At 33.6% G+C, this 22958-nt stretch overlaps 2 protein-coding genes and 1 pseudogene across 9 annotated transcripts in view; 2 read left to right on the top strand and 1 right to left on the bottom strand.

The window, feature by feature from the left end:
• Positions 1 to 3740, bottom strand: part of LOC108729471 (rho guanine nucleotide exchange factor 17) — a 57620-nt gene extending 53880 nt beyond the window's left edge. For 4 of the 8 annotated variants that reach the window (XM_018458607.1, XM_018458606.1, XM_018458611.1 and 1 more), the window contains exon 1: positions 3585 to 3737. The gene's annotated coding sequence lies outside the window, so the exon portion shown is untranslated. Of the gene's footprint in view, positions 1 to 3584 lie in introns of all 8 variants that reach the window. The other 4 variants (XM_018458610.1, XM_018458612.1, XM_018458616.1 and 1 more) reach the window with 2 other exon arrangements.
• Positions 3741 to 4735: 995 nt separating this feature from the next.
• Positions 4736 to 5412, top strand: LOC108729459 (uncharacterized; annotated as a pseudogene).
• A 6459-nt stretch (positions 5413 to 11871) lies between these two features.
• pasi1 (septate junction component pasiflora 1) lies at positions 11872 to 15118 on the top strand. Its single transcript, XM_018458593.1, has 6 exons — positions 11872 to 12123; positions 12675 to 12769; positions 12906 to 13005; positions 14440 to 14627; positions 14698 to 14748; positions 14825 to 15118. Exons 2-6 carry the CDS (start codon positions 12683 to 12685, stop codon positions 14906 to 14908), a joined length of 510 nt encoding a protein of 169 aa, XP_018314095.1. The 5' UTR covers positions 11872 to 12123; positions 12675 to 12682; the 3' UTR covers positions 14909 to 15118.
• The last annotated feature ends 7840 nt before the right edge of the window (positions 15119 to 22958 follow it).

The raw sequence follows: 22958 nt of genomic DNA, 5'->3' as shown, positions 1-22958 counted from the left end.
AGTTTCACCGGGAATTAAAGTGACCACGAGAGGAGCAGGAGGTGAAGGAGGAGCAGGGGCAAACTGGTGATGCACAGACGAACACGATGCCACCTTGGTGAAAGCCACCACGAAGAAGAGGCTTCCTTGCCGCATCGAGTGCCGCTCCCGCCAAGCGGAAGATTATCTAAATAGACTCTGTGGGCCAAAGAGGGAAGGAGCAGAAAAGGAGACGAGACGGCGGCTTAGGAGGAGAAGAGGACCCACAACGAGCCGGTATTTATACGTCGTGCCTTTGGAGAGCCAGTGGCCGCGACCAGGAACATCCCTCTTCGTGTCCGCGAACAAAACGCACCGGATGCCATTGATTTTCTTCGATCGTCGATTGGAATTCACGGGGCGCGCCGCAACAGGAATTAACAGCCTCATCGGCAAGAAGATCTGAGAGACAGAAAGAAGGAAAGAAAGAGAGAAAGAGAAACGCGGGTTAATCAGCTGCGCCAAGCGAAACCGAGGACCTTTACTCTTTGAATACATCGCTGTGCATTTCTTGGGTGGTAGAGATTACTGCGAGATTTAATCTGAGGTTCGTCTTCGAATTTATTTCATCGTTTATAACAACGTAGTTGTAACTTTTGATAAGTAATTATGTACGGGTGTAGCTTTAATATTGTGTATGATAAGCTTTTACTGCGTTTTCTGACAACAATGGTGTCATTATGAAATTTATCTTTTATTTTATCAGAGACTTTATGAATATCGTTTGTTTTTATAACCTTTTTTAATATAAATATATATATATAATTGTAATTAATAATCGTTTTTAAAATTTTTTGTTAAAATAAAATTTGAATATGAATGTAGTAAAATATCAACTTAAAGCTTAATTTGTGAAAATTCTTATATTTTCACTACTGCTTATAAATAAAAACTTTTTAATGCTTTAACATTGTTTCAAAATTTAAACTATTATTATTTAAAATTTTTATTCTATATTTAATTACTGAGGGCCGGTTGTTCCACCTTTTGGTAAATTTTACCTGTTAGATAAATCTGGCAATCCACGCATGTGATTGGGTAATCTTGCTATTTACCCAACAGGTAAAATTTATCAAAAAAGGTGGAACAACCGGCCCTGAATCTTATATTTTACATAGAGTAACTATTAAAGTTTCTAGTTTAAAATTTAAAATAATTTATTTTGACATTTAGTTGCCGGTATTAATGATAAAAATTTGTTCTATAATTGCCGTAATAAAACACAAGATTTACGATAGTTTCTGATTAGAGAGACGAGAAGATTGCAATGAAGGAAATCTGAGTTGTACACGTTCGCAGCTGTTTTAATACAAGTGTGGATATCAGGTGTTGAACCTGATTACTGCGTTTGTGCGCGAAATTCTTTAGACGCTTACGTAACGACGGATACAATAAATTTACTAAAAAAATGAAACTTGCGCATTTGTATAATCAATTCTAAGGAATAGTGAACTAGGCAATGGAATTTCTTCTTGTTTGCTCTCTTGTTTCTTGAGACAATTCGTACTTCACACTTCATAGCATCATAAACTTTGATAATTAATTTAAAAAAAAGAGCAAATACTCACTAAATATTTGCTCTTTTTTAAGTAAGTACTAAAAATTCCGCAAAGCGCTTGTGTTTCTAAATTAACTTGATATTATTAAAATGGCTCAATCAGAATAAATCAATAATTTAAAAAAGGGTTACGAGCCAGATACAAAATATTGTATCTGACTCGTAGCCCTTTTTTTTAATTATTGATTAATTTGATATTCTATGTATACAGCGATTGCGTGCGTGCGTGCGTGTGCGTGTGTGCGTGTGCGTGCGTGAGAGAGAGAGAGAGAGAGAGAAAAATTAAATGAAGTTAAGATACTCAAAATGCATCATTACTTTATTCGGAATCTTATTAAGAACAATTAAAATAAAAGAAAATACGAAAAAAATATCGATATGGTAATAGCAATAACCTTTAGTAAATGTAATTAGTCAATAATAAATAAAAATTGGTTCTTGGACACCCCAGAGGAAGAAAGCAAAAAACTACCATAGATCGCGGATATGAAGACAATGGAAGAGGGTCGCGTCGGCATTTATGAATATAACATTCGCTCGTCTCGTAGCGTTGTTCAAGCGGAAAACATCGCGATTTTTTGTTGATCGGTGAAAGTTCACCGGTGATCCCAGGCAATCCCGGAAGCCGCGCTGCTCCACTCGTCGCAACGTGGAAAGAATCGGTATTGTGCATCGCACGCGCTCGAGCTCCGACGAACGCGTGCAGTCGCCTCTGGTTCAGGCCGTTTCAGCAAGGGCCGTTGAACCGAAACGACCAACCGGAACGACGTCCGATACTTTTTCCTTCTTCAATAACGGGCGATCCGCCGCGCGCGGATACTAATCGAGCGAAAATCAAGGACGCGCCGGCGAACGTCGCGTCGCGCCCCGCCGCGCTCGATTTCAGGGCCAAGAAACCGCGCATTGCAATGCAAAAGCAAGGGACTCGTCGACAGGAAGAAGCGAATTTTTACTGACCGTTTGTAGTAATAAATTTTAATAATTACAAATTTTCACTTAATATTGTTTAATAATTATTCTTACACTCACTTCATACTCGGATTTTTAGTCTAAACGTATTAATAGCTAAAGCAAAACTTAAAGAATATTCTTATCTTTGAAACCCGCGTCCGAAAATTTTGTGTTAAATGTAATCTGGAAAAGAAAAGATTCCAAAATTTGTTTAAAAATTGCATTTATGAATATAAGATTAGAATTGTACTTATTTACATTCAGCACTAAATGTAAGATGAAATTTTTAATATAAATTTAATTTTGAAATATATATCTAACGAAAAAATTCAGAGTATATATATCAACATAAAAATTTCACTTTACGAAGAAAAATGGATAATCTTGCAAGTCTAGTAAAAATATTCTGGCTATTTTTACCGAATTTATGACAAACTTTATATATATTGCCTCAAAGTAAAAAATACCGAATAAAAGAAATATAAGGTAAAAATTACATTGCATTTATAGTAAATCCATTCAAAATTATTATCTTAGTAAAGTAAATCATACTATTCTCAAGCACGAACAATTCTCAAAATTTACTTTACAAAATGTAAAAAGTACTTTAGAATACGACGCTCATTTATTCGAAAAGTAAAGTAAATTTTACGTAAGTAGGCGCCAGTCCTTCTATGGACATGTCATTTCCATAAAATTTACTAAAATTCTAGAGCATATTCTTTACATTTTTCTCCATGTTGATGGATTCTTGCATTTTAGCTAATTCTGCTCGTATCTCAGAATTCGTATCTTAGAATAAAAATCTAGAATTTTGGTATTTTATTAGAATAGTCGAATATATAAAGACCACATCATTCCTTAAACCTCTCACGTTTCATCCTGTGTAAGGGTCTCAGCTATTTTCCGAATTCTCAGAATCTAACTCATGTAACATCCATAAAATTATAGGATTATGGCATTCCGTGATCTTCGAACCGTACCTCGTGTCCGATATTCACACATTCCGACAGTACAACGCAAGGTTTTACTAGTTGTAGATTAACAGTGGACTTACTTCTGCAGACGATCGAAAATACTTTCGCCAATTCCCTGCGCGCGATTCCACCTGAGAAAATCGACAATCGTTGAGTGACAGCGCGCACATCCATGATCAGAAATCCACCGATGAAACGTGTCGCCAGCAACCGAGCACTTGGAGACTCGCGGATTTTCGTTGATGCTCCCGCGTTCACCGCGTGCACGCGCACTCACGTTTGCGTTGGTCGCTCGGGAAAATCAGCGATCTCGATCCCGATCACGAAGGAGAGATCCAGTCAAATCACCGCGTCGATCTTACTCAACTGCGCGCACTGGCACAACGTATATCCGTGGCACACATCAACACAACGCAGCCGTTCTACAAATCTAGATACTTTACTTCTTCCCGCGATTCCGCCTTTGGACTCCCAAGGAGAACGAGAAAGTTAAAATAATATCGCATTGACCGAATCATGACAAAAAAATGACACAAATTCGGTCAATATGACGTCAAATTAACATTATTTTGACTTTCTTGCTCGCCTTGGACCGCTTCTTTCCGGTTTATCATCTGATCGTGCTGCCACGAGTCCGAGAGAGAATCCGTGAATTACGTTCGCGATAAACGCGATAACTTTTTTACTTTACGGATGCAATTTAATGAAACGTTAAATCCGCAGAGCGATCCAATCTGAACTGTATTGGAAGTTTGATTTGCGAGGACTTTGCGTGTACCTCCAAGTCAGAAAGAAACGACGCTCCGCGTGAATTATGAACTGCGACTATGATTCACATATCGGAGTAATCTCTTTTCGCTCCGTGATACCGAGAATGGTTTCGCACGATACAAATCGCAGGTACTTTCCCACTTCACTTCATTCCCGTCGATAGACTCTCATGCGTCTTTCTCTTGCAATCATATAAAAGAGGAATCATTTAACACGCAAAGTCAGTGAACTGAAAAATTTTCAATCGATCAGCATTTGTCTCACTCGTTTATTACCTGCTTTCAATGTGTAAAAAATTTAATTTAAGAAATTTATCCACTTAAAAATTGAACATAATAGTCAACTTTCAACAAAGAAGATAAAAATCAACATACTACATAAAATTTACAACAAAATTAAGTTCCTAATTAGCGTAATAAGGCTCTGATTTTCATGCAATTTATCGAAAGTACTCGCTGTCTATATCTGAATCCACATATCCACAAAAATTCACAGGTTCCCACGTCCTTCTCTCCTCGGAAGAAGACGAGGACCGCGCACAAAAGGCACACTCTCGAAATCGACTCCGGTTTCGATCAGCGTGGATCGGTCCCGGTGGCAGACTCGCGACGCGCGCGCGCGAGGACGCGTCGCAGACGATCGCGGGCGGTCTACGGGATCGCGGGATGTTGGGACCGCTCGGCGCGACTCCCGAGCGTGTGTGCGTAATCGCAGCGTTACAAGACGGCCGCGATGCGGTTTCACGGATGCAGGGAGAAGGGGGTTACATCAGAGAATACACGAAGAGTCCACGCTCGGCTTGGTTCGGTCGGTTGTTCGATGACGGCGACGACGACGACGACGACGACGATGACACGACGCGCGAGAACGCGCCGCGCCGAGGCACCGCTTCGACTCTGCTACGCTTCGCAAGTGCCAACGACGGGACCGATGAATGGCTGTCCGGATCCAGCTGGGTACCACGATGAAGCTGGCCCGACTCGACGCGAGAGACCATGGCGCGTATGCACGAGGCAAGGCGGACCCGACAGCACAAACCGGCACGAAGGAACGGCTTCGACGGCGCGGAGCGTGAGCGAGAGGGGCCCGACGGGGCCTAATCTGACCGGAGGGGCTCCTATGCTCCCTTCGCGCTAACTCTCCCTTGGCGAAAGGTGGCCGCCGAGCGAGAAGCTGCGGTCGGCCGAGATTTTCCTTGCCGACCATGTCTTTAACATTAACAATAATAGTTTTACAATAATATTAATTCATATACTGATTTTATTTTTATGCTGTCTATATTCATGTTTTTATATTTATTGTTCTGAATTTTTAATTATGGTTTTATTTATTTTATGATTTGATACTCGATTATTTTTTAATTTATATTATTGCGGCTGAAAAAGATCAAGTAGAGTAGAAACTTGTTCTGTTGCTGTTTGTATTAATTTTAGATTTTAATGGATTAAACTACGGAATATTAATTTAACATCTTTGCTGTCATTTTGCTCGTACTTGATTTTAGTTAACATATTTATTTATTCAATAATAATTTTTATTCAATATTTGTTATATTAAAGAACTTTACATACTTTGTACAGGTAGCTTCACATACACAGATATCAATTGTATCAAGTTACCTGCTCCACTCTATGTGAGTATAATTAGTATAAATACATTTATTAAGCCTATTAAAATTTTAATGACATAGAAAGTCGTGACTTTCTTTCTTTATATCTTTATTTTTAATAATTTATTTTGCGGGAATTTCTTTTAGATTTTATTTTAAACTCTTGTTATTACCAAGAAATTTATTACGACCGTGCATCTATAGGTTTCTTAGTTGAGGTTCTTATTTCGCTTGGGCGGGAGAAATCTCAGATTCAAACATCGCATCGCGTGGCTGCTCCCGCGCCACGCCGGCTAAATATTTCGCGGAATATATTAAGATATTAGTCACGTAACTCAGTGGACCTCCGCCACTATTAGCTTTCGAAGCAAAGTGATTTCCACGCGATCTTGGAGCACGTGATCGGTATCCAGAACATGCGATATTTCAGTCTTGATACTAACACCTACACTTTTATTCAATAATAACCGTTGATTCACTAAGATAATTATAGACTTTCTAGTATCTATTAAGCCTCATTTTTAAATCATTTTTACTCGAGACATAATTATAAAAAAAACGAATATATAAAGAATCGATTACAAAAAATTAAAACAGAAATTTATTATAATAATATAAACAAAATTAATTATAACAAATTAATGCTAGTAACTTTCAATATATCGGTTATCTTTAAAACTTGGCATAAAACATTTTGCATATATTACATTTATCTCAAAAAAAGCTAACTTTAAGAAATAAATTTAACTTTTGCAAATTGTAGTCTCTAGATATGAATCTTATTCTCTTATCAATTCTCCGACTCATTGTCAGATCGCGTATCTGGCGTCATACAGTATATAGTCGTTAGCTGAACGTGCGAAGGGTCGTGTTTCCATTCGCAGATAATTCACAAGAGAGTTTGCGTTCAAGAATATTTCGAAAGTAAGAAAAACCTTTTTCTTCGCATATTATCTTACATACAAATTAACATTTGTGTTAACATATCTGTATTTTTATATATTTGATTCTTTTATGATTAAATCAAAACTATTCAATATAATTTATTGTTAAATTATTGGAGTTAACACGAACGTAGCATATCTCAACCTATCTGTTCTCTCTCTCTTCTTTCTCTCTCTCTCTTTTTCTCTCTCTTTTTGATGCTGATACTTCGTTCAACTTGAGTGACTCTAGTACTCCGAGTACGTCAAGTTCACTCGAGCAGTTACGAGCGCCGAGGAGGAATTACATCAAATTCAGTTTGGTAATCAAACAAATAGCGCATTCCTGCGTTGTCAGATAATATAATTTGTCGCCAAAATACTTTCCGTTCCATAAACTCAGCTGATTGCAAAATTAAACAACCGAGACGAACCGCGCGATAAGTTTTATCACAAAGATAATAATTTTAAAGTCTGAACGCACTCAACGATAAACCTGTTGCAACATTTGAATTCAACCTGCAATAACTGCATTTATATGCTGATTTTATTAGCAATTTTAAATTAATCACCTATCTTTTTAAAATTTTATTTAGTGAAATATTGTCTCTTAATGTTCGTGTATTCTTGCAACGTTTATGCTAGATGCGATTTTATTGTTTAATGCAAAATGATCTGAAGAAACGCCAGCCAAAAGCTGCTAGTAGTCTTCGATAAAAAGGTCAGATAAACAATCGCACACATTGTGAGCACATACACGCATACATCGAAGTCTACATTCATCGGCAGAAGCGGCGCGACGGGATGGCTGCTGCGTTTACTGATTATTCCGATTTGCTCAATTTGACCAGGGCATGAGAAGAGCCACGTGCTGGGTGTTGGTTGAAGATTTCGCGGCGTTGCCAGTCCACAGTTGTCTTCATTCCAATCATTGACACCGTTGAAGTACATCTCGACAAGATGGCAACGTTGACAGTGTCGCACGAGCGGCATGGTAGTCCGAGTCCGACGCCTAAATCGAGAGGCAATTGGTGGTCCAGCGGATGCTAAAGAAGCTGCCGCAAGGGCACCGATAAGATAGCGAGCGATCGTAGAAAATGGTACAGAAGAATGAAGAACGGAGGGATCTGTATCTAGCGCACATAATGCATGCACATGTATTTATAGCTTCTCGACTAGCAGGCGTCGAGAGAAGACTACGGAACGCGTCTCTTGCTCCGTGTTTGGGCGCCGATGATATCCCGATGGCGGGGTTAATGGGAAGTTTGAAATTACGTGTCTATCAGTGGGCGAGTACTGATGAATGGCGCGCACGCCCGGTTTCATTTAGAAGAAGTTTACTTGAGAGGGCAATGGTCGACCTAGAACTCCAGATGTCTGAAGTAGAAATGGGATTTGGAACCCAATAAATAACACATTTGAAATGATTCTAAAAACTGTTTTCTATGTTATTATCTGGAAATGGTTGCCTGGCATTAGTAATAACAGTTTAATCGTATTCAATGATAATTTCGTCATTATTACTACCCGATCAGTTTCTCAATTTCGTGTTATTCGTTCCGTCGCATCGTTTCCGACTGGATATATCTTTGCACCTTATACTATTGCTAATCCCAATGACGTTAATCCTGCTTGTCGATGATCTACGGCGTCTTAGAGCACCGCTATCTCGACGACTGTCTGGATCCATTACGCTGTTCGTTGTTGCGCCGAATGACTGTGAGGATTTATAGACGCATGTAGGCACTGTCCTCCCCAGAGTGAATGGATTTTATCATTTCATAGAGCCCCGTGAAATTCCTCATGGCCGGCCGACAATGACGGCCAATCAACAAACCATTCTGATCTCCGTGTACATCGATTACAAAAGGAAAGGTTCGAACATGTCTGTCTAGAATTTTTACTGATCTTCGTGACCCTTTAATTTTTTTTCTTCACGTCACTATTCGCTTATTTTATTTCGATTAAGTTACATCGTCTTTCGTGAAAGCGTGAAACATGTGTGAAACGATAAATACACTTCCTGCAATGGACAAACTCTATTTTTTCTCGATAATCGAATTAACATCTCAATCTACCTGGTTTCTGTTTTCCTCTGCGGTACCAACATGGCGATCCGCTACGGAAACCGCGGCTAGGTAATACGAAACCGTTGCACTATATTTTCCGCGGGTTAATCACCGATGACGCAGACGACTCGATAATAAATATGACAACAACAGCAAGTTATCTCAAAATTATTATAAATGCTAAAATTCATTCACTTTAGGGAGGATAGGTTCTACGTATATATTTACAAATCCTCATGATAAAAAGAAATCAATTTTTTTTCCATCTATTCAATTTTTATAAATATCTTTCCCAGACCTAGGTAGAACACAAAATCATAATAAGATCAAAGTGACATCAAGGAGGAATTCTGATTTAGAGATAGGGGGCAAATTTAGGAATTTTTTTAAAAACTGTAACTCCGATAAATTTTAGGAGCATATATATACATTTTATACATATTTAATAATAATTTTTTTAATTTATTAATATTTACCAGAGTTATACGTTACATCGCACAAGACGTTTTGCGTGGCCATGATTTGCCGTTGACAATGTAGGTCTCATCCAAACAATCTGAAACGAAAGAGTAGAATATATTATCAATTGTTAGTACCGTTTCTGTGTGAATCTCGCTCCGGATGAAAATACAAAATTTTTTAAATTTAAATCTTGAAAAAAGATTAGATCTTTCGTAATTTTTTCGAAACTTTTTTTTAGCAAAAAAAGATTTATTATTAACATTTTTGCTTTGATAGGTTTACAATTAGAGAAGATGTATAATTATTTTGAATTACCCCCATAAGATAAAATCGATCCATTTATTAGTTTTTGAGTTATATAAACGGACTTGAAAAACACGATTTCGAGTACAACGCTTTTAAAATTTTGAATACTATTAATGCGCAGTTTTAATATATTATATATACTTAGCGTTAATTTCTATTTTAGTTAATGTGCTATTCCCTAAATTGAATCTTCTTTATTATATATGTAAAAGATTTTGTTTCCTTTTGTTTTCTTTTGCTTCGAGTTTTTCGAACATAAACCAATCTTTTTGTAGTGCTGTGCTGATAAAAACTTCCCTACCTGAAAGCGTCGAACGGTCGGATGGCTACCTACTAAATCGCTTATAACTTCGTCAAATTTTCGAATTTTAAAATGATACCTTAGAAATATATTTTTTTAGATGTTTTACTATAAGAATATAAAAAAATTTCAATTTTTTTTAAATTCTAACTCAAGAGATCCCCTTTAAATCAGTTAAAAATCATTATCATGTTAGATTTATCACAAAATCATCGTCAAATCAAATGACATCATGACCTTTCCTAAAATGACTTTTACTTGATGTCATCTTGATTTTATTATAATTTTGTGTTCTATTTGAGGTTGGTCTTTTATTGGTAAAAGAAATTATTAAAATAAATCGCACAATATACGAATCATGGAAATTATTGCCTGTTCACCGAGTATTGCAATCTTTAAAGTACGAATTACAAAGTAACGTCGTGCTACTCTTCAAATGCACGTCTTAATAAGAGATATAAGTGTATAGTTATTTCTATTTTTACTCAGACTGACCTTGCACTGAGATATTAATAGATAGTAAATCTCTGTATAAGTATTGATTGCGATAGCATTGCTACATCGAGTTTGTCGCATCTGTTTGACAGATAAATTAATAAATTCTAGCATTAATCTTTATATAAGAATTAAATTATGTTACATAAAGAGCAGACATTGTATTCTTTTCATTCATCATCAAATCAATAAAGGAAAATTAATTTTTACACAAATAGAGGTCTTAACTGTATTCTTAAATGTTTATTTAGTAAATTTTCTAACCTTTTTAAAACTTGTGTAGGTTTATATATGAAAATAAGAACATTATATGTAAATATAATATATAAATATAATATATTAAATATGATATATAAATACGATCATATTTTAAGAAGTAAGACTGTGACGACGACACTTTAAAGCTGGCGCCACAAACACTGTATAGCGATTTCTAGTTATGTTTTGTCCATTAGTCGCACTGTGTCACTAACGGCAGATTGATTCAATTTATTATCATATCAATAAACTTATTAAATTGACGAATTGATGACGAAAAGATAAATGTGCTCATCATTTATAAAAAATCAAATTAGATTTATTCAAATATAATTTTTATAAGAAATTAATATTATATGGGCTCAAAAATTTAAAAACGAAATAATTAAAAAAGATTACGAGCCAAGATTGTCGTGCTATCAATTTAACGTTTCGATCAAGTCATCTTCAATGTACATAAATCAAATCGGTCAATCTCAGACAGGTTTGAAAGTTAGTCTAATAAAAGTAAAAAACAGAGTTGTTATAACACGCATGTTTCAGTCCGCGTAATTAAAAATAAAAAATTAGTATGATATGAGTTCAAAAATTTAAATTTCTTATTTTTAATTACGCGGACTAAAACATGCGTGTTATGACAATTCTGTTTTTTACTCTTATTAAACTAACTTTCAAACCTGTCTGAGATTGACCGATTTGATTTATGTACACTGAAGATGACTCGATGTGAGTCGAAACGTTGTTAAATTGATAGCACGACAATCTTACTTGACTCGTAGTCCTTTTTAATTATTTCGTTTCTAATTTTTATGTACTTTACTAAAAATATATTTATAGATTTTTATTTTGATATATTGATATTGTGTATAATAAAATAAATGTAGAATTTATAAAAAAAAGACAAAAAGAGCAATAGATATGATTCTGCAGAGAATCTCTTCTACGATTAAAAATTAATTATAAAATATAAACTTTTTGTAAATCGAAAGTATTAATATGCAAATAATAAATAACAACTTCGAATTTTATCAAGAATATTATTCAAAAATATACTAATATATATATTTTGAAAATCTTCCTAATAAATAACTAGTTATACGAATATATGTAATAATGATTGATATTATGGTACATGGCAACCTTAGCTAACTATTCGAAGCACAGGTAGAACCAACGCGTTACACAGGCTTTGCGAAAAGGAAACAGCCGGCATCGTGACCTGTTCGTAAAGTGGAGGGGGTCTCCAATGATGAACACGACGCCATTAACCGTACGTCCATCGATGCGTGTATGGCACTGTTCGTCAGTTCTGCTGTTATTCCGAGGCGATTCGAGCATTCGAATCTTGGTGACCGTGGCGGAAGTCGACGTTTGCGGAAGAAATTCGATTGAAATTATTTTTCTCACCTGTACCTCCAAAAAATCGTAAGTACGAGCGAAAGAAGAACGATGTTTGAAAACGACTTGGTGCTGGTGTTCGATGTGAATTTACTGCATCGTGTGCCATGGCAATGGAGAACGCGCAATTGGTATTCATTACGTCAATGTTGCGCCAACAAACGAGAAGTGCTGTATCTCATTTCAAAATTATGATTGCATTTTAAGTTTCCTATACGTGCTTGGCAATTTTACATAAACAAAATTCAATGTACGTGCTTGAATCATTCCGCTTCTTGTAACATGAGCTTGCTGCAACGCTATTAATTATCAGCGCACTTTTGACGCGGCTTCGGCGTTTGGAGAAGTGATGCAAACGAATATTAACTTTTTGGATGTGGAATTAATTTTGCGCATCAGCACGATTTCGTTTTAATCTCAATACAACTTTTACTTGTAATTCCCTTAGTATATGTTTATGTTGGTAACTCTGGTGCACGTCGACGCCCAAGTTTTGCGACTGTCGCTCAATAACGTCATCGTGATCGGTGGAATTAAAGCGCGCTTTACGTTTTCTCATATTCGAATTTTTATTTCAGTGTAAACAATGGCGATCGTGGAATCTTATTGGACGCCATGCGTTTGGTCAAATAGTGTTAAGACTGGTTGCAAGGCTATAGCGTTTTACACAGTGGTGAGTGTCTTTTAATCGACTAAGAAGTTCTATAAAATCACAAGATAGTATAACAATGTTAAAATATATCTAACAGAATATAATTTTAACATTTTGAAATTTACTGTACAAGTAATTAATAATTACTTTCTTGCAGGCGATTAGTATAGTGCTTATTACACTAATATCTTATCAACTGGCTGGTGGCGATTCCACGCAACTGTATAATCCGTTATTTGAAGCTGATGTAAGGGGATGTAAGCAGGATATTGATCATATATAATAATAGTACTGCAGAAACGAATATAAATTTTAGAAAGCTAATGTATTATTTCTCGTTTTTTTTTTACGAATATTATTGAAACTGTAATATTTGACCTAACATAAACGATCTTCACGTAAAAAATATTTAATCACTAGTTATTAGTTTAATTAATTAAATTAATTTAATTAGTTATATTAGTTAAATTAATTTAATTAGTTACATTAAAGTACGATAGATAAATATTAATTCATACTTCTTTTAAGCAATAATACAAAATACGAGACAATTGCAAGTACAATTTGAAATTGAAAGTGGTATCTAATATTTGCAAAATTAAGTAATAATAATATGATTAAATAATATGATTAAAAATTTTTTTAAAATCTATTGGAAAATGTATGCGACTATTTACTGACGTATTCAGATCAACGAAATTCGAATTTTCTTTCTGTTTAATACGAAACTAATTCTTGGATATAATGCAAATAGTAAATGCAATTGAATAACCGTTTGTTTAAACAAAGCCAAAAATCTTCTGCATTATCTAATTATAAGTCATATAATTTTATTTCTAATGTTCCTAATATTACAATGTAATATTTTAAAGAAAAGTATGTACTATGTAATTATTGTATTAACACTAAAACTACTAAAGCTGTTAAAATAACTGGTTTGTATAATAATTTTCTATAAAAAATTATTTAAATTTATAACGGTACGGTTTTCCAAAACTGAAAGACAGTAATTAATGCAATTACTGCAATGGCACAAATATTTTAAAACCTTTTTGTTACAATATGTATATAATTAAGTTGATCAAATTTACTTTTAATTTTCATCCCCATTTTTCAAAAATATGTATAGTATACTCAAGCAGAAATTAATTATACTTTTAATCTTATAATTATAGATTTACTCTTACAGAAATCTAATACTAACTAATTTAATACTGGCCAATTTATTACTGAAGAATTAATTAGTTACTTATTTGGAATACTAAATTAAATAACAGTGCTTTTCATACTTAAAATAAGTAATTAACCGTCCAACAGCATCAGTTATTCGTGTCCAAGCCATTTCGAACAGTTCTTATACTTGCTATACTATAAAAATAATTTTTATAACTTTTCTAAACTCTTTTTCCAATGTCTACATGGTAGAATAATTTAGTAGGAATCTTAAAGAACATGTGTGAATTTTTACAGAATTTTTCCAGAATGACCCATTTGTATCGCTCTAAAGTGCTAAAAATATGTGCCATTGCAGGGTTAATTACTGTCTTTCAGTATTAGCCATCAGTATTAAATTTCTGTAAGAGTATTAATATTTATAGACTTACTGCTTGACTCTAGTTTATGAACTTTTAACTTTTACAACATACTTAGCTATTCTATTAAAAAAAATAAGAGACACCTGCAATTTTTAGCTATGCAAGTTGTCGGAGGCTTCCTCATCTTCTATCTGGTTCTGTTGATCATATGCGCCTTGTTAATGGTTTACGGCGTAAAAGAAGGCGTACGTGGATGGTTATTACCATGGCTCGTTGGATGGTTCATCGTTTGCTTGTTCCAGTTAGCCTTTGGACTGTGGCTTTTAGGCGGTTATTATATTTATGTGAGCTTCTTTTTTTTATTTTGACTGTTTTAATGCTCGCAATCATATAATTTTTTTGTTTTTACTTCAGTTGGACTCCGTATTCGCGACATTATGCAATTGGCTTTGGATGTCTTACAACGTAAGTATATTTTATTTTTTAGTGTATGTATTATCTGAATTATTTTCAATCTTCATATCTTTTATGTTTCTTGCAGATATACTGCTGGCTAGTTGTTTTGTCGATGTACAGAATTTTTGCAAAGCTGCAATCTCCAAACATAGAACTTTTGTGGCCTTAAAAGAAAGCACAATATATAAAAACAGTACGTACACACCTATTGCGACCAAAGTAAGGAAGAATCTCTATTTCCATTTACTTGTAAAATGTAACTTTACGTATGAACGTATGAACTTGTTAAGAATCACACAAAGTCATTTTAACATACACAAAAAGTTTCAACAGATGTCTAAGGAAGCAAAATTCATCTTTTCATCAATATCATATTTTAATTTTTACAATTAATCTCAAAGAGTTTTATATATTTTTAATGCAATATGTTTTTGACAATATTTATCTTTAATAACGTTTTTAGAAATTTTAATAGCCTTTAGACCGCGACAAATCCAATTATATTTTTTATATTTGTTACATTCATATAATATTCAATTAACATTGGTCATGTCATGGAGCCTTTCTACTTAAGTTTGAATAGTGTACAACTTGTTAATCGATGAGATTGTTTATTTCATAACGGAAGACTGAGAGAGGCTTTTTAAAACATCCGTCCAGATCACCATATAAGCATAAAAAGCTTAGAATCTCGTTGAATAAGCAAATCAAAATAATAAGAATATAATAATAACATCGCGTTAATTAAAAATTCGTGTTAGGCCTTTTACATGGTCACTTATTCTGAGCATTTTATATAGATTATACAATTTTTTTACAAACTACTTTTTTTTACAAAATTAGTCTAATAATATACTTATAAATCCTTACTCGATGTATAGAGCGTCTATTTATATTATACAAACAATTTATATTAAGAATAAATAAATATTCTATTATTATTATCTTTCATTACAAATATGTGTAATTATTTACGTCATTTTCCTATTTTCCTTTCCTGATATACAAATTGCCTTATTTGTATGTATAAAGTATGAAATAATACTTGGAAAATACCTTTAACTGCAAATATGTGTTTTCTGCTGGCAGAAATTTATAAAAAGAGGATAACTAACAATTTTTGTGCTGACAGCTCTTATATTCCTTATACTGTATCAACTGTACAATAGATGGCATGACGATTCACTTTATTCAGATAAAGGAAATTTATCTACAAATGGTATTCTCATTCAAGTATAAACCTATAAAGTATATCTCGTAAAAGATAAATTTTATAACAGGAAAAGTGTTATAATTTTATTAGTTTTTATAATAACTGATATAATAATTGATATGTATGATATTTTTACCTATCTCATGATAATTTATCATTATTTAATATTTCCATATTCTAAAACAAAGAATTGTTAGCTTTATTTAGCATTAACATACTATTTATGTTACTTAATTGCAAAAATTTAATGTAGAAATTGTGAGAATTCACCAGCAGTGCATCTATGACTATAATTATAAATCGGGAGACTAATTATAAGAGGCTTCAATGCGCGTATATATTCTTTAAACTCTTTGGAGTAAGATTTCACTCTTTTTGGAGTGAAATTCACTTAAAAAAATTTAATAGGAATGTATAGAATATATCGATTCTCGTACATTTTTAGCAGCATATAAGTTTGAAATCGTATAACATACGTACTCCAGTTTCAGAATTGTGTTTCAAGACCTATAAATAATCAGCGCGTAATTTGCTTAAATTGATAATTGTAAAATTCATACAAAAATATTATTAGGCACCAAGATCTGCTTTGAATATAAATTATATATTATATATTCGGTTCTTCTTCTATTATTTGTGTTCGGATAGCATTACATGCTAAATGTAGAATTTGTTGTGAATTATAACCTATTTTAAAATTTTTATGTTTTCAGCGCTGAATAAATTTTTTTAACACATATGTATCTATAATAGATTTTTATCATATGATCATTTTTCATATATGATCTTCAATCTATCTTTATATATTTCTCTTTTTTCTTTTCAACTGTTTATTATACTATCGCTCATTAAAAGAGCATATACATCCTAGTAGCAAAACAGTAACCAAATATTGGTTCAATATTAGTCCAATATATTCCCAATTTTTAACCAATGCATCGCCAATAAACAAATTTATTTATTGGCACGTACCTACACATTCATATATACATATCTATAAATGTGTAGATGTATGTAAATGTTCAGTATGTTGCGCTAAGGTCCATAAATTTGTTAACAAACCCAAACGACTGTGCGAATCATTCCTCCGGATAATATCCGAATTGTCACTGTTTATACCGTTTAACTTACAAATGACGGAATGAAAACCATCAGTTCGACGATGCGCCGATATCTGCAAAGCGCTTTCTAAGCGCGACCTGAGTACCGTGATTCCTGTTTCAGTGATTAATGACGATGCGAGAAATCCTCCCTCATCGGACCACCGGGTTTGCGCGCGAGCCCATCTGTCGAAGACAATATTAATGGATTCGTCCTAGTGAAACGTAGCTTCGTATCTTGCATCCAATTAGTGACACGGTATGTTGTGAGTGTGGAGAGAGCGCGCGGAAGACTTGACAAATTCTCGCGAAATAACGGCTCATGTTCGCGGATTAACGGCGCGCGTGTCTATATCGTCGCCTCTGGCAGTATTTGAAACATATAAATTAAGCTGATATTTCGCGGTGATAACCGTTAACGTTTGTCTTCGCTTCGGACGTATCATCGAATGAATTCGTCTCGTTCATTCTTATAGGAACATACTAAATAATATACAAAATAAATATAAAGAAACTTAATCGAATTTATTGTCTTTCTAATCTTAGGGTAAACCCGGTATATACGCCGCATCTAAGGGAGATTTAATTTATCAAGTACTATTTATCATGTTTAAGGCAAATAAACTATACCAGTAAAAACTTCATACTTTCTACTACTATGAAAAAAATATTAGGAATCCGAAATATTAATTTTTCATATTAATTTTAAATAAAAAATAAACTTTTTGAAACCCTTGTATTTTTGCCATATATCCTATAGGAGTGGAATATATGGTTACTCATAGAGGGAGGGGGGTATGTACGGCTCATGAAAAATTTACAAATAATGCATATAAATAAGACGTAAAATGACACAATAACATATAAAATGCGTTTATGTTATTTATAAAGTTTTATTAAGGAATAAAAATGATAAATATGTATATGAAGTAATAAATAATAATTACAATCTTCCTACATATATTAGAAGTGTTATGACAAGAGGTACATATTTCATGTAATGCATTTAATGCATTTAGTGCACTGATTTCAATCTACGCACTTTGTATGCTTTGGGCATAAATCCCGCCCGCTAAAAATGCCATATATTCCAAACAGGTGGGATATACAAGACAACAAACTAAACAAAGAATACGAAAGGAAAGCACTTGTATTTTGCTATACAACGTGCTTTACTATTCTTCTACACGTATGTATCACGAAATAACCACTAGGTCTTTTACACGCCCTACAGTAATCATTTTATGTAGATTATAATTTATGATGACGCTACTTATTACAGTGACAAATCAATTCAACTCACAATAATTTCATTAATATTAACAGTAAGAAGCTGAAATTATAACTCAATACTAATATAACGCAAAAGCATGTAACAGAGTAGTTGCGAAAAAATTACCCCCACTCCTTCTATTTTTTCTGACTTCTGCGGCGTAAATCCTAATGCTACGTATTTGCCGGGTTTACCCTAACTGCTAAATACGTATAATTAAAAACTATTAATTTTTTTAATTTATATATTTATTTATATGTTTATTATGTTGAAAATTGTATACATTAAAAAAATTATTTCTCTAAATTCGATATACATATAATATTTTTTATTTTTTTCACAGTTTATAGAAATTTTATTGAAATTTTGATATTCATGGTTGTGATACTGCAAGTAGCATTTTCTGCGGCCGTAATCTTTCTTTTCTTATACCGATAGCTCTACTCGCACATACACGTGCATAAATTGTAGGCGGCTTAGAAGTGCTGATAAGACTGATATGGTGCATAACGCGTCCATAAACGATGTATAAAAGTATGAATGGTACATTCTTCTTATACTGATAGTGTCGAGAGGAAAACGTTCCTGTATAAGCTCGTCCAAAGCATGTAGTTTAAAAGTATCGTATTAAAAGTATTTTATATATTTTTGTTTCTCTCTCACTCCTTATTTTTTTTGTTTTTATTTTTATTTTGTTAGTTTTTCATTACTTTTATTTCAATTCATTTAACGTTCTATATATTTTTTGTATGTATTGTTTTCATCGCTCGAGAGGATGCAATTCTAGAGCAATTAATAAATAACAATATCTATTTATCCCTTTTTTAAATGTATTTATAATATTAATTTAAATTCTTCTTATGTAACTTTATATTTACATTAATAAATATTTGCATTTCTTACGTAAATAAAATAAAATCCATCATGTGCTCATATATAATTTTTCAGTCACGCTACATTTTAAATTAATAAAATTTGTATAATCGTAAGGATCGTAAAACTGCAAAGTATCCGTAAGATTTGTTTGCGATAAAAGTCTGCGGACTAAGAAAGTGACAGCGGTGGAGCATCGACAGAGCGACTTCGCCATATGACGACGAAGTCAAACGAGTCAACGGCCCTAAACGTCAAAAGGAAAGGGCGGAAACGGCGGGCCGTGCATAAATAAGCGCCTGGAAACCACAATGCATTTGCGGAGACGTCGCGTGTGGGCAGCGGCCGCGCGGTGCGTGTACCGGCCACTCGACCTGAAAATCAATATGAAACAATTTGGCTGACGACCTCTCAAGTGACACGCCGTAAATCTCCGGGACGTCGATGATCTTTACAGGTATTTGGTCTTCGACGCGCCGCAATAGAATGTAACGAGTTGTAACAGCGAGAAACGGACTTGTCGACATTGGGATCTTAAATCTTACGAAAATGCATACAACATGTAATAATAACTATAATAACAGTATATTATATATAATTGTTGTGCTATAGCAATAAATCCACAAAATATATTCGACGAAAGTATCACTTCTGAAATTATTTTATAAATTACGTAATAAAATAATTCGAGAAGTGATACTTTCGTCGAATATATTTTGCGGATTTATTGCTATAACACAACAATTGTAATTATTATAATAATTAAGATAAATGTTACTGCACATAACATGAATTTATTATCATAATTCCTCATATGTGCTTTCGCATAAATACAACATTTAAAGACACTTAAATTTAACGTGGTTAATCATATATCTCGATACTTTCGTGATTAACAATAATTACGCCCGCGAATGCCATTTAAGGACACTACGAACTTTCGACTTTCCCTTCCCTCTGTCTGCCAATTACAATCGCCGCGTTTGGATGAGTCTTAACGTCTCCGAGCGTTTCACGAGTTGTTGTCCACTGTTCATTAAGCCAGTTTCACGATTTACGGTTCTGCTGAGCGAAATGCGAATTAATTGAGAAGGAGATAGAAAAGCCGGAGGAGATATTATGGTGCTTTAAGAGAAAACGAGAGAAGGATAAGTTAAAAGGAATAGAATTACTCGTAATGGTCGTGTAAAATATCTCGTGTTGGATCCGTAGCGAGCATTAGTTTCATAAAAGATCATGACGCGTAGGTACATGAAAGTCCCATCAAATTTATGCGGCATTCGACTCATCCTCCTATAAAATGAAAATTAATCTTTTGCCACTTACACTTTAATATGACAAATTCCACTCCGACTTCTTGTTAATTCGTACTTCATCGTTTTCATGAATGAAGCAACGATAAGCATTCAGATAAGCCATCAAGTTATCAGATATCGATGACGAAAAACTATTTTGAAGATTGTAATATATATTATACACTTGAGAAAAAAAATTATTCAATTGACTAAATTAATTTAGATCGTCTTTATTTCTTTTGATGAAGAATGTAAGTCAAACTTATTATATTTATTATATTTAATTTGAACACAAACATTCTATCCAACGAAGGAAATAAAAACGAAATAATTAATTTAGTCAAATGAACAATTTTTCTCAATGTAAGTACTTATATTATTTTCGTCGTTTTTTGATTGCCGATCGCATTAACGATTCTCAATCTTCAATTAATTTTATTACAATATTAAAAATTCACGTCTAATACATTGAATACATTTCTTTACGTTTTTTAAAATTAAAGCAATAAACTTTAAAAAAGAAAATTATTGCGTTTAACGTCTAAACGATAGATATATTTGTGTTTACTTTTAAATTAATCTTATTGCCATAGCATAAACATGAAGAAAGTCAATATCAATTTATTCATACATGATTTACGTTTTTACTCGAAAAAAAAGCTTTTATTCGATGTGTGAAATTGAAGTCTGGACGGAGTAGAATGTTTATCCTTCGATCTTCCTCAGGAAAAATAACACCCTGGGTCAGTGGCTCCAATTTCATCTTCTAAATATCGGAGTACGTTGAAAAAGAGATGGATACGTTTTAAGAAAACACTTAAGTCGCGGCCTGCCCTGCTTCAGGTTTTGAGGCGCTCTAAGGTCGGACGATAACCATTCGGACAGATATGGTTGAGTAAACCTCTTTGAATGACCTCCTACTTGTCGAACCAAAATGGGTTTGATCTATTCGTGTGCATTTTTTTTATTCCTTATCTTTTATTATTGATGAAAATGCTTGCACGCAGAAAAACTACTTTATCTCCTTTTCTAGTATCGATAGAATTCGTTTTTTTATTATTAATTCTTTATGTTGTTTGTATTTATTCTAAATCGTAATTAAATAGATTATTAACAAAATACTAACATTTTCAGAACAGTTTACAATCAATCATATTCAATAAAAATACAAAATTTTAAAAATTTATTTTTAATTTCGGTTTTACATAAAAATTTATTGAACAAGTTAAAATATTATTAACAATGTTTGATATAAATGTGTGCTTTTCATTTCAACATTACGATTTAAATAAATAATCAATACCTTTGGTATTTATTTTTAATTAATTCTATTCTAGCCTGTTAGTAAAAAATAATTTAAATTAAAAAAAATTTTATGCATAAAGTGTATTAAAAATAAACTGTTTTTAAGTTTATAAATACTTACAATTTAACCCTTCAGATCTTAATTTTTTTTTATACACGATGAGAATGAAGAAAGTAATGCATTTTGATTACATTTCGGCGAACCCTGATGAAAAAACTGTGCCTCACACGACGTAATAAAACAAAAGAAATTTTTCGAGGAACTGACGCAGATTTTTGGAGCAGCAATGCGTATATGCAAAGGGACCGACATACAGTCTCATAACGTATGTATCTCGCTTTCTATCGGAGCTTGTGGGACCATATTAGTGCATCCTGCATTGCATAAACCGCAATAGCCGGCTGCGACCTGGCTCCATATTAGCAGTGTGCGCCGTTCGTTTCTTTTCGTGTATACTTCATTGATTGTAACAATACATATGATATTAGCACGGTAATGCACTCACAATTGTATTCCCTCTTGCAGATATGCTGTCATGTCCAAATGATACGACGATTCCTCTACTTTTTTTTATATTATTTAGAGTTGCTAATTTAATAATTAAAGTTTATTATTTTCTTAGACATCAAGTGGCTGTAGAATATTTTTATATATTTCTGTATTTTTATATATTTCATCGAAAATTTATAAAATGCTAATACTCCGTTCAAGGATAGCTCCGAAAAACTCGACGAAGAAATTCTAATATAGAAGATCCTTTGTAAACGATCCGCGATCGTAGATCATGTCTCGTGCAAACCTCCGCGCCGCAGGTTATTTATAATTGTTAGGAGCGCATTGTAACGAGTGCCTGAGTTATTGGACGTCGCGAGGAATATTGTGTCCTCGTTGAACCTCCTGTCACGTCATGGCCACGCGCATACTTTGTATCACACCCGTTATACTTGCGAGCTGCTCTCAGGCGACGAGGAAGCGTCGTGGACCTCGACCGACTTAAACTGCATTTCCTCGCTGTGCATCGCGAATCCCACGGTTTCTATAACAAGCCTCGCGATACGAGTTTTCAAGTTCTTTATATCTCAATTATAACACGCAGCAGCATCAGGGAAATAAGTCAAGAAATAATTTGGACGCTAAATTAAAACCTCAATTAATAAAT

Source organism: Mycetomoellerius zeteki, unplaced genomic scaffold (assembly GCF_001594055.1).
Source record: "Mycetomoellerius zeteki isolate Tzet28-1 unplaced genomic scaffold, Tzet1.0 scaffold735, whole genome shotgun sequence".
NCBI lineage: Eukaryota > Metazoa > Arthropoda > Insecta > Hymenoptera > Formicidae > Mycetomoellerius > Mycetomoellerius zeteki.
The sequence above is the reverse complement of the archived record's forward strand: the minus strand, read 5'-3'. Positions and strand labels throughout refer to the sequence as shown.